Source organism: Sparus aurata, chromosome 17 (genome assembly GCF_900880675.1).
Source record: "Sparus aurata chromosome 17, fSpaAur1.1, whole genome shotgun sequence".
Lineage (NCBI taxonomy): Eukaryota > Metazoa > Chordata > Actinopteri > Spariformes > Sparidae > Sparus > Sparus aurata.
This window is the reverse complement of record NC_044203.1, coordinates 22,751,817-22,771,663: the sequence shown is the minus strand read 5'-3', so window position 1 is coordinate 22,771,663 and position 19,847 is coordinate 22,751,817. Positions and strand designations below refer to the sequence as shown.

The 19,847-nt window shown below is 43.9% G+C and overlaps 1 protein-coding gene across 5 annotated transcripts; it reads right to left on the bottom strand.

Annotated features, from left to right (window-relative positions):
- Positions 1–207: 207 nt before the first annotated feature.
- On the bottom strand, positions 208–18,346 carry rusc1 (RUN and SH3 domain containing 1). Of its 5 annotated transcripts, XM_030393183.1 has the most exons (13): positions 18,211–18,346; positions 12,103–15,470; positions 9,037–9,882; positions 7,895–8,017; positions 7,719–7,795; positions 7,533–7,550; positions 7,100–7,274; positions 6,701–6,806; positions 6,549–6,595; positions 5,985–6,463; positions 5,658–5,893; positions 5,309–5,476; positions 208–3,851 (listed from the first exon to the last, which is right to left on the bottom strand). In XM_030393183.1, exons 2-13 carry the CDS (start codon positions 15,341–15,343, stop codon positions 3,686–3,688), a joined length of 5,682 nt encoding a protein of 1,893 aa, XP_030249043.1. In that variant the 5' UTR covers positions 15,344–15,470; positions 18,211–18,346; the 3' UTR covers positions 208–3,685. The 5 variants fall into 5 exon arrangements, with proteins under 5 accessions (XP_030249043.1, XP_030249044.1, XP_030249045.1 ...); XM_030393184.1 differs by lacking the exon at positions 7,533–7,550; XM_030393185.1 differs by lacking the exon at positions 9,037–9,882.
- Between the last annotated feature and the right edge of the window lie 1,501 nt (positions 18,347–19,847).

Below are 19,847 nucleotides of genomic sequence, written 5' to 3'. Positions count from 1 at the left end.
ATGCATTCTGTTATCTGCAAAGTAACACTTGCCTCCAAAATGTAGTGAAGTAAAAAATAGCAGAAGATGGGAATACTCAAGTAAAGAACAAATACCTCCAAACAGTATTGAGTAGCCTACATGTACTTAGTTACGTCCCACCAACATCAACATAATGAGGCTTACATTCACTAATGTGCATAAATATGACTCAAACAGCACCACAGGTTTGGTTTATACTGATCATTTTATTTGGTGTATTTACAAACAAGCACATGCAGGAGGTGGACAATGACCGACACTATAGGGGCACTGAACTATATGCAATAGTAGGACACAGGGGGATGTCTACAGGCTACATGACACCAGAGAGAGAAAGAGAGGAGGAGGAGCAGGAGCAGGTGGAGCAGGAGGAGGAGGAGAGGGAGGTACAGAACTCATCGTTACACTTACACACACACACACACACAAGTGAAAGTGCAGGATGTGCAGACACACAGAAGTGCTCACACTCATCTCTGCTCTCACTGCCAGACACGCTGCCATGTGAACGCTCACACACACACGCACGCACGCACACACACACACACACACACCACACACACACACACACACACACACACACACACACACACACACACACACATAATGAACCCAGATAGATAGAGAGACACTAGATGGGTCAGATAGAGCTATTCCTTTCAGAAACCTCAAGATCAATAAATAGAACATCCAATAAATTAACAGATTTCAAACAAAATGCATTTAGACTATCACCGCACATTGGAATAAAGATACATAAACAAAACGAAAAAATATTCTAAACACATTGTAAAGTGTCAACTGATATTTTATCTTTATCTAGACATTATATTTTGTAAACATCTACGTATCATCCATTTGATGGCATCTTTTGTAATGTGATGAGCACTGGTGTAACTTAATGCTACCGGACAGGTGCCATAGGTGACAGTAACGTCATGCTACATGGCATTGACACAATAACACACTTTCAAGAGCTGAGCGTTCCCTGATTGATTGATGGCGATGACATTTTCTTGCAGAATGAAAAGAAGGTCCTTCCTGACCAGCTGAAATCAGACTCTTTTATATTCATTTTTACTATTGAACTCTCAAAGACCTCGACTCTTCTGTTTTTATTTTATTTTTCCTCCCCTATTCTAGCAGTCAGCATCTTACAAGTGTCATACATCATATGATTCAGGAGAACGTTAAGTTTCAGTCCGGCTAATAAAGGTGCAATATGTAATTGACCACATGCGGGGCAGCATATCACTAGAGTAACTGCTAACTGCTGCGAACTTTGGCTGCTGTTTGGTAGGTAGCTCAGTTAGCTTTGCAGCTAGCGGTCCGGACAAGGAGCTCGGAGCACCAATGAAATGTTGTTGTTTATACTGCTAACACTGGAACGTTGGACAAGAAAGGTCCAAAACTAGCTTGTTAGCATGCTAAATAAATTTGATTTCCCTGCAACGCAATACAAAGATGTCATATCAAAACTGTTATTTCTTTAAATTTTGGTGATCATTTTGATTTTTTTCAACTAAAGATATTTAGCCTTAATCTGAGAAGTTGTTTAATGTGAACTCAGACAGAACCTCAGGAAGTTTAGTTTTTTTATTCAAAAAGATGCACTTTTTGTTTTAAACTTCATTATAACATTTTTCTCTATATCAGACCTTTACTAAGCAAATTAAAGCCAATCAGTCGAATATTATCCTTGGCGTTTTTCAGTGTAAAACATTCGTAATTCTACATTTCATCTTCTGAAATGTGTCTGAAAAAGTTTGGAGAACAGGATTCAGGATGTTTCAAGGGCGTGGGCGCAAGAAATAAAAAGGGCACCAGCTGCATGTGGTGTGGCACCAGTGTGCAGAAGAAACTATGTGGGTTTCCTTGATGAATCGATACTGCAGAACATGATGGCGTAATAATGTTCACTATGAAGCCCTGAATGCCCAGACAAGACAGAAAACTCCACTTTACATGACGTCTTCAAGCAGATGGATTGGATGAGCGGTTCAAAAGCTATCAGACATTTTAGAACAACAGCTCTTTTTAGCTGCCGCCGGTGGTCGTCCAGGTCTTTGAGGGTTAATCTATTGTTTTAGTCTTCAGGTGGCAACTTGCATGAGAACACCAAACCAAAATGACTTTCAAACAAACAAACAAAAAAGTAGTTGTACAATTAACCATATGCATAGTCATCAATACAGAATCTAGAGAATAAATATATGACACAAAGCAACATTAGAATCAACATATCACTTCCACCACGACCACTATCATTAATATCAATGATTATGATGAGAAGCAAACATGGCAGGAAGGGTTAATACAAAAGCTGAGGTACGAGGTGAAGACCAGCCACCAAACCTACAGACTTTACAGTAGCATAGATGAATTAACCACACATCTGGGACTTTCTCACTGCATTGAATTTAAGGTAAGATAGTGTTGAACAAGAGCCGAGCATAGTTCTGTGAAGGTTTCAGATGAGTAGCTACAGATTGCTGTTGTCTGATATCATCTGACAACTGTGTGTGGAATAGATAGATAATTTCTGGCATTCGTTCGAAGCATTCATGGCACATCACAATGCATACAGTGTTTACGATATGAGGCTAAATGACTTAATGAATATGATGTAGAGACATTGGCAATACATAAAGCACACAGGAGGGAAGATACTGGATTTCATTCTCAAAACAAACTATGTTCTTCTTTTGCATGTATGACAACCATGTAGTGTGTGTGAAGTCAAAGAATGAATCCATTCATTTTGAATCTTCCTCAGTGTGGCCACAGTATTATTAAGCTGCTTTCTCTTGTTCATCTATCTTTCTATCTATCTTGGTAATATCAATCTCAATTTATATACCTATATATATAGAATTTTTTTATGTATATTTATACAGTCAAATATATTAGCAGAAACATGTCAAACACACATGAACCAGGCGATAAAGGTGAGAGGTCGATAGGGGTGAAAGGTCAAGAGAACACAGATCTACACAGCTACAATTCACTACATTACTACGCAGTATGCAACAGGAGCTACGGCCCAGTACTCTAACGTGCTTTCTCCAATTATCAACCTGCTAGCCGCGACCCTCCACAGCTAGAGATATTAACGTGGCTGCAACTGGGCTGTCGCCCCCTCGCAACAGGCAGCCGCTGACCTGAAAGCACTTGAAGCTGCGAGTGGTTGATAGCACAGAATTTCCCCCCTGTGTTTGTTTTCAGACCAGCGGCTGACGAGGATGGCAAAAATTGAGAAAAAGGACGTTTAAAGGGATACTTCACTCCGAGATCAAAGGTCTTCCAGCGTGAAATGATCTGAATTTGACTTGAGTCATTATTTCACACCATCTGCCGCGTCCCTGCTGCTAAAATCCATTAGTTTAATGCTACCAAACTGGATGGATTGTGATGGGAAAAAAACACTCCCATATGTTCATAAAGGGAGAAGACTGCAGGCTGCTCCTGGTGCACGTGAAGCAGAACAGATGGCGTGATGCACTCAACTCAAACTCTCACCAAGCAAGCGTGAAATATCCCTTTCAGAGTAGTGGAGCCTCACCGTAACCTCTCAATACTCGCCTAAAATATATATATATATTTATATATATATTTATTTATTTTGTTTTTTTTTATTGATTGAGTGCAGCAGTTATGGCTGAAGTCACATGATGAGGGAGGTGTAGCCAATAGGTACGAGCCCCTCTCTGTCTCCCTGACGACAGCGGATCCAGTCCTGATCGACTCCTCCTAACACCACCAGTTCCTCCCCTTTGCGGAAGCTGAGCTCCGAGTCGACTCCAGTGTGGTCGCACAGCGTTCGTACTGACCTGAGGACAGACAGCAGAGATCGTCTCAGCCAAAATGGTCTACGTACACGCCAACGCAAACAACAGCATCACCCCCAACAGGCCATGTACCCAATTCTTTGATGAGTCACAATGCAGGATCGCTCAAAGTCAGACTGGTGAGTCATCAATTACAGTCTTTCGAAGACAAAAATGATAACAGGAGCGCTTCTGACGTCTGCTACACCCACAGGCGCTGGGAAAGATGTAATTTTGAAAAAGAGGAGACATGCCACAACCTGAGGAAGGCAAGCGTATTTTTAAAAAGGATTAGCAATGTTTTTATTTTTAACCATCCATTTTTCATGCCAAACCCTAGCTATGGATGAAGGCCTCTTTCTTTATCCTAATGATATTCCATAAGAGATTGTGTTTTTGACACTAAAAATACTGACTTCCCATCAGACCGATCGATGTTTTCTAAATGCAGGAACATAGAGGCCTGGAATGTGACAATCACGCTAAACTGAATTTAAATTACAGTGAAAATGAGTCGTGTCCATACAGAAACTTACAGTATCAACCCCCAATTTTAAGAATGGATCGGTGAGTGGAACTGGAAAGAATGCTACTTCAAAATATGAGTAGAAAAACAATGAATACAGGGTGTTTCCAGTTACAATAAAAAATGTGAAAATATTTGAAAATCTTCTGATCGAAGAAGTAAAAATTGTCTAAAAGCAAGTCCAATGTATCTCACTGAAATGCTACTTTCAAAGTGATGGTGTCTCATATGAAGTGTAATAACATATATATGAGATGTATTACGGGCTTAATGGGAGCATGATTTGGGTGCTGTATCTGAGGTACTATCCCTTAATGCACATGTCCTGTTAGTGAACACTGTTAATCGATTTATGCAAAACTTCTAATGCTGCTGAATTGGCGGGGACTGTCTTGTAAAGGAGATCTTGAATCTCTATGCTGATGTTCATGGTTAAAAAAAAAGGTTAAATAAATAAAATAAAGATTGTTCCTCAGCCAATCCAATTTAGATCTCCGGCTACTCTGATTCACTGCTTTGGTCGAGCCCTGCGCTTCTCGTGTTCAGAAATCTAAAAACCCCTTTTCTCATATCACATGGTTTAGAGATGTCATGCTTCATTTAAAACGAGTTTCATCTTGAGAAAATCTGAACAATATAGCTGCCACTTAAAACATCCAAACGTTCACAAGCAATGTTTAAAGTGGCATATATTGAACCATTTACTGGTTCAGCCTTGGATGTGCCTGACTATTATACATTATTTGTCATCTAAAATTAGACAAAATCAAATTTACCATAAAGAAATCTGACTATTTTAGGAAATTCTGGACAACTCCTATATAGGTTTTGTTCTTCAGTCACTGAGATAAAAAAAAAAATGGCATGTTATAGCTCCCCTCCCGCCAACAGAAACACAACAATCTCCCTCCATCACCATCAGCGTCTGTTGTACCTGAGTGGTCTGGGTTTGTCCTTCATCTCCAGTGCATCGACTTCCTTCTCAGACTCCGGCTCACTTTCTCTCTGAGGCTCCGGAGCCCTCCTTATTATTGGGGTGGAGCTGCTGCTCACCATTCGGGTCAGTGCGGTGACACCAGGAGCCAGCCACTGAGAGGGACGCCTGCAGAGACAGACAGGAAGAGGACAAGAGGAATGAGAAAAACAAAGAAAGACTGTGACCATTCATGCAGTTTTTTTTCATGTACAACAGTGACCTTAGAGTTTCTTGATGGATGAATGTATTGCTTTCTCTTGAACAACATATTTACTGATCAGTATATGTGCTAAGATTATTGTCTTACCTGGTCGGTGGTGTGTGACCTGTTGGGCTGTTGGGACTTTTAGAAGCTCCGAAGAGCCGCCCCAGACCCCAGGGAACCTGAGCACCACCTCCGACTGGAGTGAAGTCACTTCCTGCCTGGACCTGGAGGTCTGGCAGATTCGCCCTCATCTCCTCCTTTTTCTGGCTCAGCTCAGACAGGTTATGGCTCAGCCTGCCTCCCCAGCGCACCACAGCCCCCCAACCCTGCTGGATCACCTAAAGTAAAAAAAAAAAAAGGTCACTCCTGCAAGATAAAACAAACATATTTGAGTTAAAACACTGCACAATGAAAATCAAAGGTGGGTACCTGTCCTGCCTGCTGAGCAAAGCTGTCCTCCTCGATATTAGGAGGAGGTAAGTCTCCGATTTCCTTCTCCTGCACCCACATGAGCTGAGGACTTGTCTGCCCGAGAGTGACTGAAGCCTTTGCAGGTGCAACATCGCTTTGATTTGACTCCCCTGATCCTAAATTCTTTGGATTAGCCAATGGCGATGATCTCTCTGGGCTTCCAAAATCTACCTCTGACAGGCTTTCAATAAACCTGCTGTTTTTGGATTGGGAGTCCTCTGTTGAAAGCTGGAACGTAGGGTCCTGACAAGGAGGACTATGGATCTCTGGACTGTGGCTGTCTGGCTCTAAATGGTGGTGCTGGAAGAGCAGGTCGAGGTTGAAGGTCAGCAGGCTGAGAGGCTGCAACACAAGGAGCAGCTCCTCGAACAGAGGCTGGCAGGTGGTCAGCGACAGACGCATAAAGGAGGTGGGGCGGTAATACGTCTCCAGCACATCTGAGAGGAAGGGAAGAGAGGAGGTCATGGTTAAGTACATGGTTACCCAAAAGAATGAGATCACATGAAAAGGAGGGAAGCTTACCGCTGCAGGACTGAAGGTGAGACAGCCAGAAATCAAGAAGTTTGGCACTAGAGGAAAACAAATAGAAAGAAGAGAAAAAACTGAGGATACAAAGAGGACATTTGCAGGGAAAATTACCAGAGGAGAACAGAGGATTAGGAGGCAGCGCTTACTTCAGTAGGCCAAGAAGGAACGCGTTGAACCTGTGTTTGCTCTGTCTGAGCTGGGGGAGCTCTCCGACTCGATCTTGAAGGTTGAACAAAGCCTGTGTTTTTGGGCCTAAGAGATGGAGAGAGAGGAATTTTGACGAGGTGAGCGAAAACATTGCACTGAAACTTGGCACTCGTAAGGCCAATCGATATTTGCTTCCTGTTGTTTGCTTTATTCAGCATTTCAGACACTAAAATCAACAAGTATCGACTGATGTGTGGGAAAATGAGAGATGGACGAAGCCCAGGGTTTATCCTGACCACCCAGGGAACAAAACAACAGAATTAACAGCTTGATATTATATCCAAGTCTAGAAATGCAAATTTTCCTATGTTTTTATCTTTATTTTTTTCTCGTGCTACCTGGCCTGGTGGAGGCCTGGACCAGACTCCAGGCTGAATTTGGCCTCCTGCCTGCAATCAGGTCACTCTGGTGGGGTTTCAAGCCATCGGTCAGCAAGCTGTGCAGGGCTGGGCAGAGGCACTGCAGCACCAGACGGCCCAGAGATGGATTTATGGTGCTGTCTCCTGATAAGGCCTGAGAGGAGAGGAGAGAGACACGAGAGGAAAGTGGGATGGAGTGAGGAGGGAGAAGATGTGCGGTGATAAGGAGAGACAGGGGGATAGATGAGGGAGGATGACTCAAGAGAGAGGGAGGAGAGAAAAATAGGACACATCAATGAGAGAGGGGGCGGTGAGGGTCAGTGTGATGTGATGTGGGGTGATTTTGAGGGGGAGGGGGGTTAGTTTGCAAAGATATACTACAAGATTGGGTTAGCTTAAGATATTCTAGTACCTTGTTAACTGAGAGAGACTGAGGAGAGACGGAACAAAAGAGTCACAATAAGAAAAAAGGAAGGGATAAACAATAAATTCAATATGACATTTTGTTTCTTGTAGTGAACCAAATAACACAAACAACATAATAACTCAATCCTTCATCAAAAATCCCACTGGTGAGTTAAATTCAACGTCAACTGACCTTCTGAACGACCGTCCGAGAAGAACTGAACTGGGCCAAGATGGCTTCCACTGCCACACTGACCGCACTGACCAGAGCTGAAAGAGAACAACAGTGGACTTCAGTTAAACTGTACGAGCTCCAGACATCGGGGACAAAGACGAACACATACACACACACACATGCAGGACGCAAACCTTTTTTTTCCTGCAGGCACAGAGAGGACAGGCCCAGACCTCGCATCGGATGCTTCACATCCTCGCCCATCCAGGACGTCTCTGTCCTCTGTACAGAGCCAGCGAATGAGACACTGCGAACGGCTGACAGCGACAGTAAGAGTGCAATTACTTACTGTCCGAAATCAACAGAAGCAAAATGGATCACCACAGAGATTTATAACTAAAATATTAGTGTTAGGAGCAATTAAGCAATGAGAAGCACTGGAGTAGGCAGATAGAAGCAGATGGTGCTACTGACAGCAAACAGTGTGTGAGGACAGCCTGTAAATATTGGTTTACTACTGTATTGAGCGTTCAACATCTGGATCTGTGAGGACGACATTCTGTATGCATGAGGGATAAACCGGATCTCATGCATTCATCTTGACTCGAACACACAAACACACTCATACAAACACTCGTAAAAGCATAAGAATATGTAGGAGTAACTGCAGTGCTGGTGGGGGGGCGGGGGGGAACCAGGTGTACAAGCTACCACATCAGTCAGGTCAGGTATAATTAGACACAAAAGGCAGGTGTTGTGTGTAGTTGTATATATATGCAGACATCTTGAAAAGAACAGGATGCAGTGGATCTTAATTACTGTGAAATTGCTCCAAATGTACACGCACAACGATTAAAAAGGTCAACTTAAAATAAAAAAATCATCATCCAACAAGCTACTTGTGTTGTGCTTGGCATGAAATGTTTCCAACTCAACACGACATGCGAACACAAAAACAACAGGTAGACAGAGCAGACGAGACGGACACAAAGACAGACAGACAGACCGACAGAGGAGGACAGAGAGAAAGAGAGTGATGAGAGTGGCTCTAGACACCCTCTGACAGGAACAGCTGTTCCCCTTCTGAGGGCCCTTTGCAGATTTGAAAGGACAGGGTAGATAAGATGTATTGGATGACCTGCAGGGAGCTGCCTACTGATACATAAAACAGTTACCCAGTTCTTTCAAATCTGCAAATCCCTCGGGTTGAAATAGGGACAGAAGTGTGAGGGCCACCATATCAAGAGGAGAGAGTTAGACAGACTGACGGACATGCTCGCAAGATGTCAGACAAAGTGAGAGAGATGTAGGGAGAGAGAAGAGAGAGAAGTCTTACTCGCCACGCGTGACTGTGGAGGAGCCTGGTGGAGTTTTGGGGGTAGGGGGGGAGCCCTCGGCGGTATAGGAGGGTAGAGGTTTGGATAGTAGAGGGGAGCAGCGAGGGCAGGCAAGGTGTGAGAGCGGGGGAAAAGCGGGGAGTTGAGGGAGGTGCCTGCTGCGCCTGGAGGGGGCGCTCCGGAGCGCTGGGGAGGGGAGAGGGCTCCGATTGGGGAGAGGCGAGGAGGGTGACCTCGATGCAGAGGGCAGTTTTTAGGGTGGTAGAGGTAATACGTTGGGAGAGGAGGGAGCTCTTTAGACGTTCTGGCCTTGTAGCTGTTGTGGTCTGTCTGTGAGCGTTTATCTGAATACAGAGAATCCATAGCACTGTTTGAATACGTCATCATGACATCGATGTTCTTATACGGGGTGGTGCAGCCCGGAGCCTCTGTGGTGCTGCTAACAGGTGTGTCTGGCTTGCTGTGCGTGCCGCTATCCCTTTCTGAGTCACTGCAGTAGAGGGAGTCAAAATTGCACACAGAATCAGATGCAAAATCCCCGAGTGTGTTGAAGATGTTTTCATCATCGCAAGGAAAGTCTACACCAAAGTCAGCCAGGGATTCATAGTCAAATCCAGCATTTAATTCAGAGCTGGAATCATCTCTGTGGATACAAGCTGAGCTGGGAGCAGGAGCCCACTGTGTGTAGCACCGCTCGTCATCTTTGGACTCCCTGCCTACATGCCTGTGGGGTCTGGGATCTGCAAAGGGCTGGGAGTTACAGTAGCCTGGGCGAAAGGGGGGGAGGGCAGTGTGGAGGAAGTAGGGTTGGGAGGAGTGGGCGAGGGACAGCGGGGGGGAGGAAACTGCTTGTCGGAAGGGGTAAAAAGGCCAAAAATCGTAAGGGTGCGGGAGTCAAGATGGAGAGGGCAAGCGCAGAGGCAAAGAAGTGACATGAGGGAGCAAAGCGGAGCAATGGACAAACAATGGAAAAACAACCGAATGGGATGGAGAGGTGAGAAAAAACAAGATTAAAGTAAAAAGAAAAAAAAAGTGTGGCAAAGAAATGGGAAGGAGAGAGAGAGATGCAGAAAATGTTAGCGTCTGTCGAGAGAAAAATGCACATTCATGAGTGTATTCCAGCAAGAAACCCGTCATCATGTAACATCATGCGGTAATGCAGCATTTAAAAAACAGTTGATTGACAGTTACACATTGACAGGGCATGAGAGTCAATGGGGTTGATTTATGAAGAGCAATAACCACAGTCTTCCATTTAAGAGGGTTTGACACAACAGGAAATGAGACCGTGACTGCAAAGGAGGAACACTCAGTCTGTCAATCAGACACTCGTTCACCATAATTAAAACGCCAAAGACTCATCATATCTGGATTCAAAGGCTTCTTCACGCTGTTTGTTTTTACTTTCATTTTTTCTTTTGCATCGACAGCGATGAATAATAAGTGTGTGCCAATCTTTTTTGCACTGCAGTACAAGCGAGACATCATCACCTCTGGATCACCTTCGCTCTCCCCCTCTCTCTCCCTCTTCTCTGCCTTTGTTTCCTACCTCTCTCTAGCTCTTTCACCATCACCCACCACTCCCTCCCTCCGTCCCTCCTCAGGCAGTATAGCACACAGTACAGTGTAATGCTGAGTCAGTCAACTGATTCAGATAGAGTTCTCTCTCCGTTCCTGCTCAATCACCATGTCTGCCTCTGTGAATAATCAGAGTGTGGCAACACAGTTTTCACTGCACTCAAGCACTTGTGACACACTGCAAGGCTACGGGCTACAAAATGAGCTGGAAAGCAACCATACCTTGGTTAGACTTGAGCTGTCTTTGAACTGTGACCAACACATGATACTTCCTATTTTTCTGACACGATCTCTCAGCAATTGGTTCGTGTGCTAAGATCCACCCCTTGGACTCTTAAAGGTGTACACACCTATTTCTGACTAGTTGCAGTCTCGTTACTAGTATTCATCTGACTTTTTTATGACAAAAAAGCAAAAATAAAGTCATGAAATGATGATACAATATGGATAATATTTGAAGAATGTGAAAGTGAACAATTTAAACTAAACGTTCACCCTGCTGCATTTAGACACTGACAATCAAATCATGTCCATGCAGCCGACTGCAGCACTGTATGAGATAAGTAACTTGATCTTAGCTATCTGTGCCACTCCAGGGAGCAAGGGTGGAGGGGAGGGAGCGGAGAGACGGCAACAGAAAAGCATATACACATCCCACGTTGATGGGATTTAAAACCAGGAGACAGGGGAACTGGAACATTTTTCAACACACAAACAGAAAGAAAAGAGAAAGTAAAAGATAGACAAAAGAAGGGAAAGGTTAGCGAGCTCAGTGGACACTCCATTATCCCCCTCCCCTCGGCCCGAAGGGTGGATGAATAATTGAATAAGGCAATGATGACATCACACTCTGATAAACCAGCGCAGGAAATACTGGCTGGAAAGTTTCCAACCTCCTCTTTCTCTCTCCTCATATTACCTTCACTCCCTTCACTGTCCTTATCCCCCCATCTCTCTCACTCTTGTTGCTCATGTTTCTTCCCCAGCTTCCACTGTCTCGTTGAAATCACCCTCTGTTTATCCCCCGTCATCACTCATCCATCAAATCACGCATCACCCCTCTTTGTGACTCACGTTCGCCCTCCATCTCTTCCCTCTCTCGCTCCATACATCATACATCATTTTCAGAAATGAGTCAACATTTTCACCTCCCTTGACTTTCTGTTTCTCTCTATCTTTCTGTTATCAATATATCATTATTATTTTTATTATTATTATTTATATTATCATTCTATTATATTTAGTCCAAGGATATTATTTGTGCACCGCTGAGAAACTGAACAAGCAGTGCCTTAGTCCAACTTTTCCAAATCTGTTCCTCTCCATCATCTGGCCAACCTAGATTTGCTGTGTTGCCAAATCAGAGTTACTTTGATGTGTTTATTTACTCCCATACACACACAAAAAACAAACACAAACACACACACACACACACACACACTGCCTCCTTAATTGTCATCAGCATCATCACTGAAATTCATCCTCACCTGAAGTTCTTGATTCAAAAGTCCTCCCTCCATCGGCTCGCCCTCTCACTTCAACCTCCACCTCCTCCTCTTCTTCTTTTTCTTCTTCTTTCCCTTCCTTTTTCTCACTCTTAATGTCTTCACACTCCTGCTCTCTGCCCATGGTCCACAGGCTGCTATCACTGACAGAGCAGCCAATCTTCTGTGAGGGGCACAGCTCTAGTTGTCCTCCCTCCTTGTCAGCTCTCTGAAGCATTTCCTTCAGGGCAGCCATCGAGGTGAGGGCTGGTGGAGGCTGCATGAAGAGGGCCTGAGCTTGTGAGGTGTACTCCCATTGGTTGCCATCGCTGCCTGCCGTCTCTCGCCTCCACCTCAGGTTGTACAGTATGTCTGGATCTGGAGTAATAACATTCGGATCAGGGTCTGGGTCAGTGATCACCTTTGTTGTAGGGGAGGCGCTCTTGTTGCGGTAGCGCAGCTCTTTGAAAGTTGTCACCTTTGGAGCAGGAGATGAACCTGATGAACTGAGCTTCTTTTGAGTTTCTAGTTGAGATTTTCTCATCTCCAGAGGTGGAGGCTGTGGTGGGGCATCGCAATCAGGTGTGAACGCTATGAGCCAGTCAAATCGCTCAGGTTGTGCAGAGTTGGCAGGGAGAGTGCTGACCTTGGTAGGAGGCAGAGATGGTGGGATTGGGGGTAGGGGACGAGGTGGAGGAGGAGGGGGAGGTGAATCTGGTAACCCAGCAGGATAGCGGAAAGACTCGTAGCTCATATTCTTTGTTTTAGTTTCATGAGTATTGCTAAAAGCAGTATTGTAGTAAGAGTCGGAAGTTAGGCCGCTGTTCCTCTTCCTTCTCCTCGCCATCTCAGTGAATGAGGTGGTTCTTTGTGGGTCCTTGCTCTCCTCTTTCTTTCTGCCTTCTTCGGCTATATCTACTCTTCGATCTCCATCGAACTTGCCTCTGCTGCTCCATCCATCTCTGGACATCAACCCGGTGTCACATTCCTTCTCATCCTCCCTTTCTTTTAGTCTGAACTCATATGGAGATTTGGACATGATAACATTATCTCTGTCTCCCTCATCCGCCAACCCTCCGACACAGTCACCAAGCTCTGGGCTGAGTTTGAGAAGCTCAGCTTGAGTCAATCCTGCTAGCATCAGTAGTTTCCGGATCTCTACATCCAGTGCATGGAAGGAGGGGGGAGGAGGTAGCGCAGGTGGAGGTGGTATTGCAGGGGGAGAGGATGAGGAGACTGAGATAACTGGTGGAGGAGGAAGAGGTGGGGGGCGTGTGGTAGGAGGAGGAAGGGAAAGAGGGGTCTTTTCCTGTTCGGCTTGAAGAGCAGCGAGCCGCTGCGCCTCCTTCCTGGCAAGGTGTCGCTTCCGAGGTGGAGGAATGGGAGGAGTTGGGGTAGGAATGGCAGGAGGCGGAGAAGAAGTAGTATATAGGGTGAGGTAAGGGACTGGTTTAGAGGCAGGAAGAGGAGGAATAGATGGTGGGGATGGAGGTAGGGGTTTCTCACACCTGAAAGTGGTGAATGTGGGGGATGAGGAGTTAGTGGAGAAAGTGGACAACGTAGGAGAGGTGGAGACTGCCATGGAGGTTGTTTCCCTGCTGATATTGATGTAGGTGTGGAGGTCAGAGCTCACGCTGGCATGACGTGCTGGAGGTTTAGGGGGTCTAGGTGGGGGCTCAACAGGAGAAGGGGTGAGGGAGTCGGGAGCGAGAGGCTCATCGCAGTCTGACGGAGCAGTGAGGTCAACCCCTGCATCCGAAAACTCCTGAGAATCTCCCATCGATCCGCCGCGACTTTTATACAACTTCCAGGGAATGTCGATGTTGCCCATTTCATCCATGACATCCGACAGATCCTGTTCTTCCAGGTCTCCAAGATCAAATCCCTTCTCGTGGAGTCTGGCAACATAGGCCAGCTTCACTTCCCTGTTCACCTTCTCCAAGCGATCCAGGTGATCTAGCCGATCCCTCAGAACATCCCAATGTTGTTCCCCCTCCAGATCCCAACGAGCCACTTGGATCACCTGGCTAAAGCGCTCCATTTTCCCAAACTCCCCTACTGACTCTAGAAAGTCAAGTAAACCTAGTTTGGTGACCTCAGATTCGCCTTTGACTCCTAGATAGTCAGACGAAGGGGAGTCGAGGGCAGAGGGGTAGCCCTCATCTGGGGAGCAAGGAGGAATTGGGGAATGGGATGTTAAAGAGAAAGGATTGCGGTTAAGAGGAAGGGATGGTGGTGATTGCACAGGAGGCTGACACTCAGGGGCTGGTGGAAGAGCGTGCTCTTTAGGGGACAGAGCAACGGATAGATTATCTTGGTCTTGGGAAGAGCAGATGGAGGCGGATTGATCTGCACAGTCAGACTCCAGATCAGAGCAGGAGCTGATGGAAGTGGAGGATGAGGAGGTAGAGGAGGACAGTGAGAACTCCAGGAGGGAGGGGGGACAGTCACAGCATGAGGGGACCAGGGTGTCATCATCATCATCGTCATCATCATTGTCAGCTTCCTCGTCATCATCATCGATATCAATATCCCCACTGCTCTCTTCCTCGTCGTCTTCCTCCTCTACCTTTATATTTTTCTTGTTGTCCAGTTCGGAGCGTTCATCTGCATTCTTGACGTTGTCTTCTAGATTGGCAGCAGGGCGGGCAGAGGCTTCCAGCTTGGCCTGAGCTTTCAGAGAAGGCTGAGGCAGCTCCTTGGCCATTTTCCCATCCTGCCTCTGGGGTAACGGGCCTGGAGGAGGCGGTAGCTTCAGTTGCTGTCTGATAGAGATTGTGTTGTTGTTGTTGTGGTTGTGGTTGAACATGCTGTTGTTGTCCTGTGGGGAGCGCCCATCGCAGCACAGACATGGGAGGCTCGGCTCGTTGCAGTTCGGGTCGAGAGGGAGAACAGACGGAAGCGGAGGAGGAGCGGCTGCTGGCACAGTTTTGGTTGCAGCAGACGCACGAGCATTTTTGGGTTTGGGTTTGACTGATTTAGAGATGGTTGAAACCTGTTTTTGTGGGGCAAACCTGGACTGGCTTACTGGTGGCCGTGGCTGCACTGCCACCCTAGTCCTGGTGGGTGCAGTGGGGCCTTTAGTAGCCCGGCGTGGGGAGGATGTGTTGATCGTGTTCATGTTTTTATCCTCCCTCTGAAAACCAGGGCCATGAGACTTTGGTGCAGCTAAGGTATTGGTCCGTCTGTTGACGTCAAAGCGCCGTGGCTTTGTAGGCTGAGAGGAGCAGCTAGAGGACTGCATTGTGGGAATGGGACTTTGTAGGATACTGTGATATTTCTGTTGCTATAGAAACAAGTGTTGTAAAGACTGGACAGATCCAAACTATGACGCGCTGTGGCGGTCACATCTTGGCTTGACTCCCAAGATCCTGTAACATCAAAGGAGACACACACATTGAATGAGTATGAGAAATCAGCTCTTCAAAGTCGTTTTCTTGCTCTACATATGTTTTCATATTATGCTAAGTATTTGAAGTTGAACTCATCATCTGGACCATTCATTAAAACGCAATTGCTTTTGGGCTTTCTGATTTATAATTATCACAGCCCAGGTCCTGGGAGGACACGCACAGTCTCTCACACAGTCCTGTAAAAAACATTAAACATTAACAAGCATCAACACTATTCGATTTTTTTATTTGATTGCAAAAAATGGCAGGTAGTCACTGGCTCCAGCTTCTCAAGTTTAGATATTTGTTAGCTTTTGCAATCTTTTATGATAGTAAACTGAATATATTTGGGCTGTTGGCTGGACAAAACACAACAACTGAGGACGTCACCTTCAGAAACTGTGATAGTTAGCTTTAACCTCTTTTTCTCTATCTCTATCTCTCTATCTTACAGGTCCAATTTCACGGGAAGTAGTAGTGGTTACCAATCAATATATCTGAAGTTTCTTGAAAATTACCCCAGATAACCACAATAATACCTAAAAATGTCTTGAAAATTACCCAAATGTTATTTAAAAGTGACCCATGTAGAATTTTAGATTACTAAAGCTATCAACAGAGCATGAAGAACCAACAGTGTTGACATTTTGTCATAGACGTCTATGTATTGTGTTGCAGAGATATCCACTGAACTTGGCATGCTTACAAGCTAAAAGAGCCCTTTTCTGGTAACACTTCTGTGCTGGTGCTGCAGCTGGTTTCTCCAAGCTCTCATTCTGGCCACTAAATGCATGGCTAATCAAGCTAACTAGCTTACGGCAGCTACAGTTAGCAGCACCAAGTGGTTGTTGGTGTACGAATTCAACAAGATCTAATTCTTACATATTGCACCTTTACAAATAACAGTCTTCTATTTTAGAAAGAAAGAAAGAATAGAAATTGGTGGAAATGTAAATGGTCAAAAAATGTACTTTGATTTACTGACCTGCAGAAGCTGGGCTAGAAAATGATTGGAAACTAAAATGTCATGTTAAGAAGGAGTTAAAAGTGCACTATGTAGTTTTGGATACAAAATTGAAATCAGAAGATTTCTCTACATCGTGCCCCTTTAAACATAAACCAGCTGGACATTTCCTGGAAATGTATTAAAGAAATTACAAGCTGTTTATTGACTGCTCGTTGGAAAATAGCAGAATATTATAAGAATTTCCAGTAAATATCCAGGTAATTATTTTGGTGATTTGGGGGTCATTTAAAAAAGAAACATGTTATTAAGTAATTACCACCCACTTACTATGAAATGTGCAGACCTGTAAAATAGAGTGTCAGCAAAAATGCTTGATCTAGGAAAATAAAGGTGCAAAAGATTTGGTTATAGAGTCCGATATTCTTTAACCGTAGAACTTATATGATCTTTTTGTTCCTAACCCACCATATCTCAAAATACAAGCTTGTTTTGCTGTCATGTTTATAAACAAAGAATGTAATCATATGGCTTTACAGCGCATCTAATACTCATGTACTCATGCAGTTTGCATACGCATGCAAACTGCTATTCCTTGTATCAAGAGCTTTGTCTGTTCATAGGCTTTGTATAGCGCACCTTTAATCGATCAATGGATAATGACGAAGATTTCAGTTTGAGACCCTGGTGTATGTTAGAAGTTGCTACAACATTTCAGTGACAGCATTATGTGTTCATTTAAACAAACAGGCTACTTGAAAATGTTCATTCAGGCCATCTGATCCGTTTGCATCCTATTATCCTGGTTCTCAGATGTTATCTATCTATTCAAATTCACACACACACACACATACACCCACACACATATCACATGAGATGGTCCCTGTGACAATGATTGCCAGCTAATTTATAGCTTAATAGCTGTCACTCATCATCTGCATCAGTCATGCTGAGCCTCACTGAGCACTGATATTCATGAGTTTACAGTAGTCAGGCCATATCTCCATCTGTGCCGCTCTCTCCATCTCCATCTCCATCCTTACAGGCTGACAATAAGACGTAGATCAAAAGAAGAAAAAGAAAGCCCTGCACCTAAAGCAATGACTGAACATAAAAGCACATTTTAACTGGAGCATGAAATAATCAGGCAGCAGCAGGGAGCAGCACAGAGTCTGCTGTTTTAAAGCCCATTAACCGAAGGCTACTGCTCATATTCCTCCACAGTGCCCTTCACATCACTGAGGAATATAAATCACTCCAGTGCCCGGGCCTTTCCGTGGGAACGGCCACTACAGCCAAAAAAAAAAGCCTTGACACGAAATAAAAACAAAGAAACTGCATATGCTCATGTGTAATTTAACCCGTCCTGTGCTCAGTATTTACCCCTGCATGTATCGATCCCACAGAGCTGATGGAGACAGGGAGGATTGGAGGAGGAGGAGGAGGGGGAGGAGGGGGTACCTCCGACCGCATCGCCCTGATATACAGGCCCATCCGCCCCTGTTATCACTCACATAGCACACATTATATTTAGATTGTAATTAGAACAGATCATAATAACATAAATAATAAAAACATGTTTTTTTTAATAGTCTAAGAACGATCCGATAGATATCAGTGTTGGAATCGCACGACTCCTGATCTACGCAGGCTCCGTGTGGGAATAAGAGGTTATTCTAACACGACTACGCACCGCAGGCTCGTTAACAAGCTACAAATGTGCACAGTCAGAGGATAAATGAAGACCCGACTCACGATCAGATTCAGGTAAAGATGGATGAACGTCTCCATCTCCGGTCCGTGTGAATGTGAGTTCTCTCTCCGACGTTAAACAGCCTCAGCATCTGTCTTCTCGCGAGCATCCAACAAACTCACACATCCCCCTCCCTCCTCCACCACCACCACCGCCAGAGACCCAGCAAAACCACACCCCTCCCCTACTCGCCTTATCATCACATCCCAATATTTCTGGAAGTCATTTTCAGCTTCACCTCCCTCAGATGATTAGTTTGGAGCCATGGCTCAAGAGGAAGAGTCACACTTCTCTTCATTTCTCTTAAATCATCCTCTCTGAAATGTGTTCATGCTTTTGTTAGTCTGTCCTCAGGTAAGCCTAATAATAATAATACTCTTTTCTATTTTACTTCATTGTAATTATTATAAGAAGTAGTAAAAATAAAGATTAATTTAATTTCTATTTATTTAAGTTTTCTTCTCTGTAAAGCATATAAATATTGTCAGATTGCCATAATCATATGTAAATGTATGCAAGACCCTGTATCCATAAAGGAAGTTGGCTAATTAAGAATGCAAACCTCACATACAGCCAACTGTGATCTCCATCCATGATCATCGCTATCTATTAATCTGTCAGTGATGGTCTCCAAAAAATTATTCATTAAGTCTATAAGATGGCAGAAAATAGTAAAAAATAAATAAATAAATAAATAAAAATACACATTATAATGTGACAAAGCCTGAATAGATGTCTTCAGTTTTCTTCTTTTATTTGATTAGAAGTCCAAACCCCTAATATATTTAATTTACTCTCGATATATGACCAACACAAGCATCGAATCCTCACATTTGAAGACAATGAAAAAGACAAGTTCTAGCATTTTTTGCTTGAGAATGACTGAAACAATCAATCTATTGTCTGACGATCCTTTCACAACCTCATTCCAGCTCTCTGATAATTTTTTAATAGGTTAATTAGTCAGGCAATTAGTTGTGTTTTTTGCAAAGCACAAAAATACTCTCATTTCATTAAAAACATTTAACCTGGGCTGTGTAAGCAGGGAAAATTCATGAGAATCAAACTGACGACGTACTTCTTAAAGAAGAAAGGTGTTTTGTTTTTCTTTCCTGTACTTTTATATGCATAGTTTCTTTATGTGAGAAACAAAAAAGATGAGGAAAAAAAGTGCATCGTCTTTAGATTATGAGCTTTACAGGTCAGACATAGGGAATGTTAAAGTCAGGCCCTTTGGTGCTTGACTTTTTTTCAAATCTGCCCTTAAAAAAGTAGTTGAATAGGCTCAGTCTAAATAGTTTATTTTTTGCTTGTTTAAGTTCTGCTCTACAGTTTGGCACTATTACTACAGTTAATACTATTTATTTGATGTGCATAGACTAATACTGGTACAGTTAATATTCAGAGTTCCATAACAATCCCTATTTAATGTGATATGTATCAATATACATCTATATGCATTAGGTGATTAACTGTTCTTCTTCAACTAGGCTAGTTGTTATTTTCCTTAAAATGAATAGACAGCTTTAATTTGAAGGAGTACATTGATTGTTAGGAACATAACATTTATGAGCAACAAGGCTACTTAAGTTAAAAAACACCACCCAGAGGCCTCCAGATATTTTCATAATTCAATAAT

What these genes read in the sequence shown, in the direction of transcription:
- rusc1 (XM_030393183.1), bottom strand. Translation starts at nt 15,343, where the DNA reads ATGCAGTCCTCTAGCTGCTCCTCTCAGCCTACAAAGCCACGGCGCTTT. An exon ending in TCCACAGTCACGCGTGGCGA is followed by an intron (nt 8,018 to 9,036) that starts GTAAGACTTCTC and finishes TGTCGCTGTCAG; the next exon opens with CCGTTCGCAGTGTCTCATTC. An exon ending in TTCCTTCTTGGCCTACTGAA is followed by an intron (nt 6,596 to 6,700) that starts GTAAGCGCTGCC and finishes GTTTTCCTCTAG; the next exon opens with TGCCAAACTTCTTGATTTCT.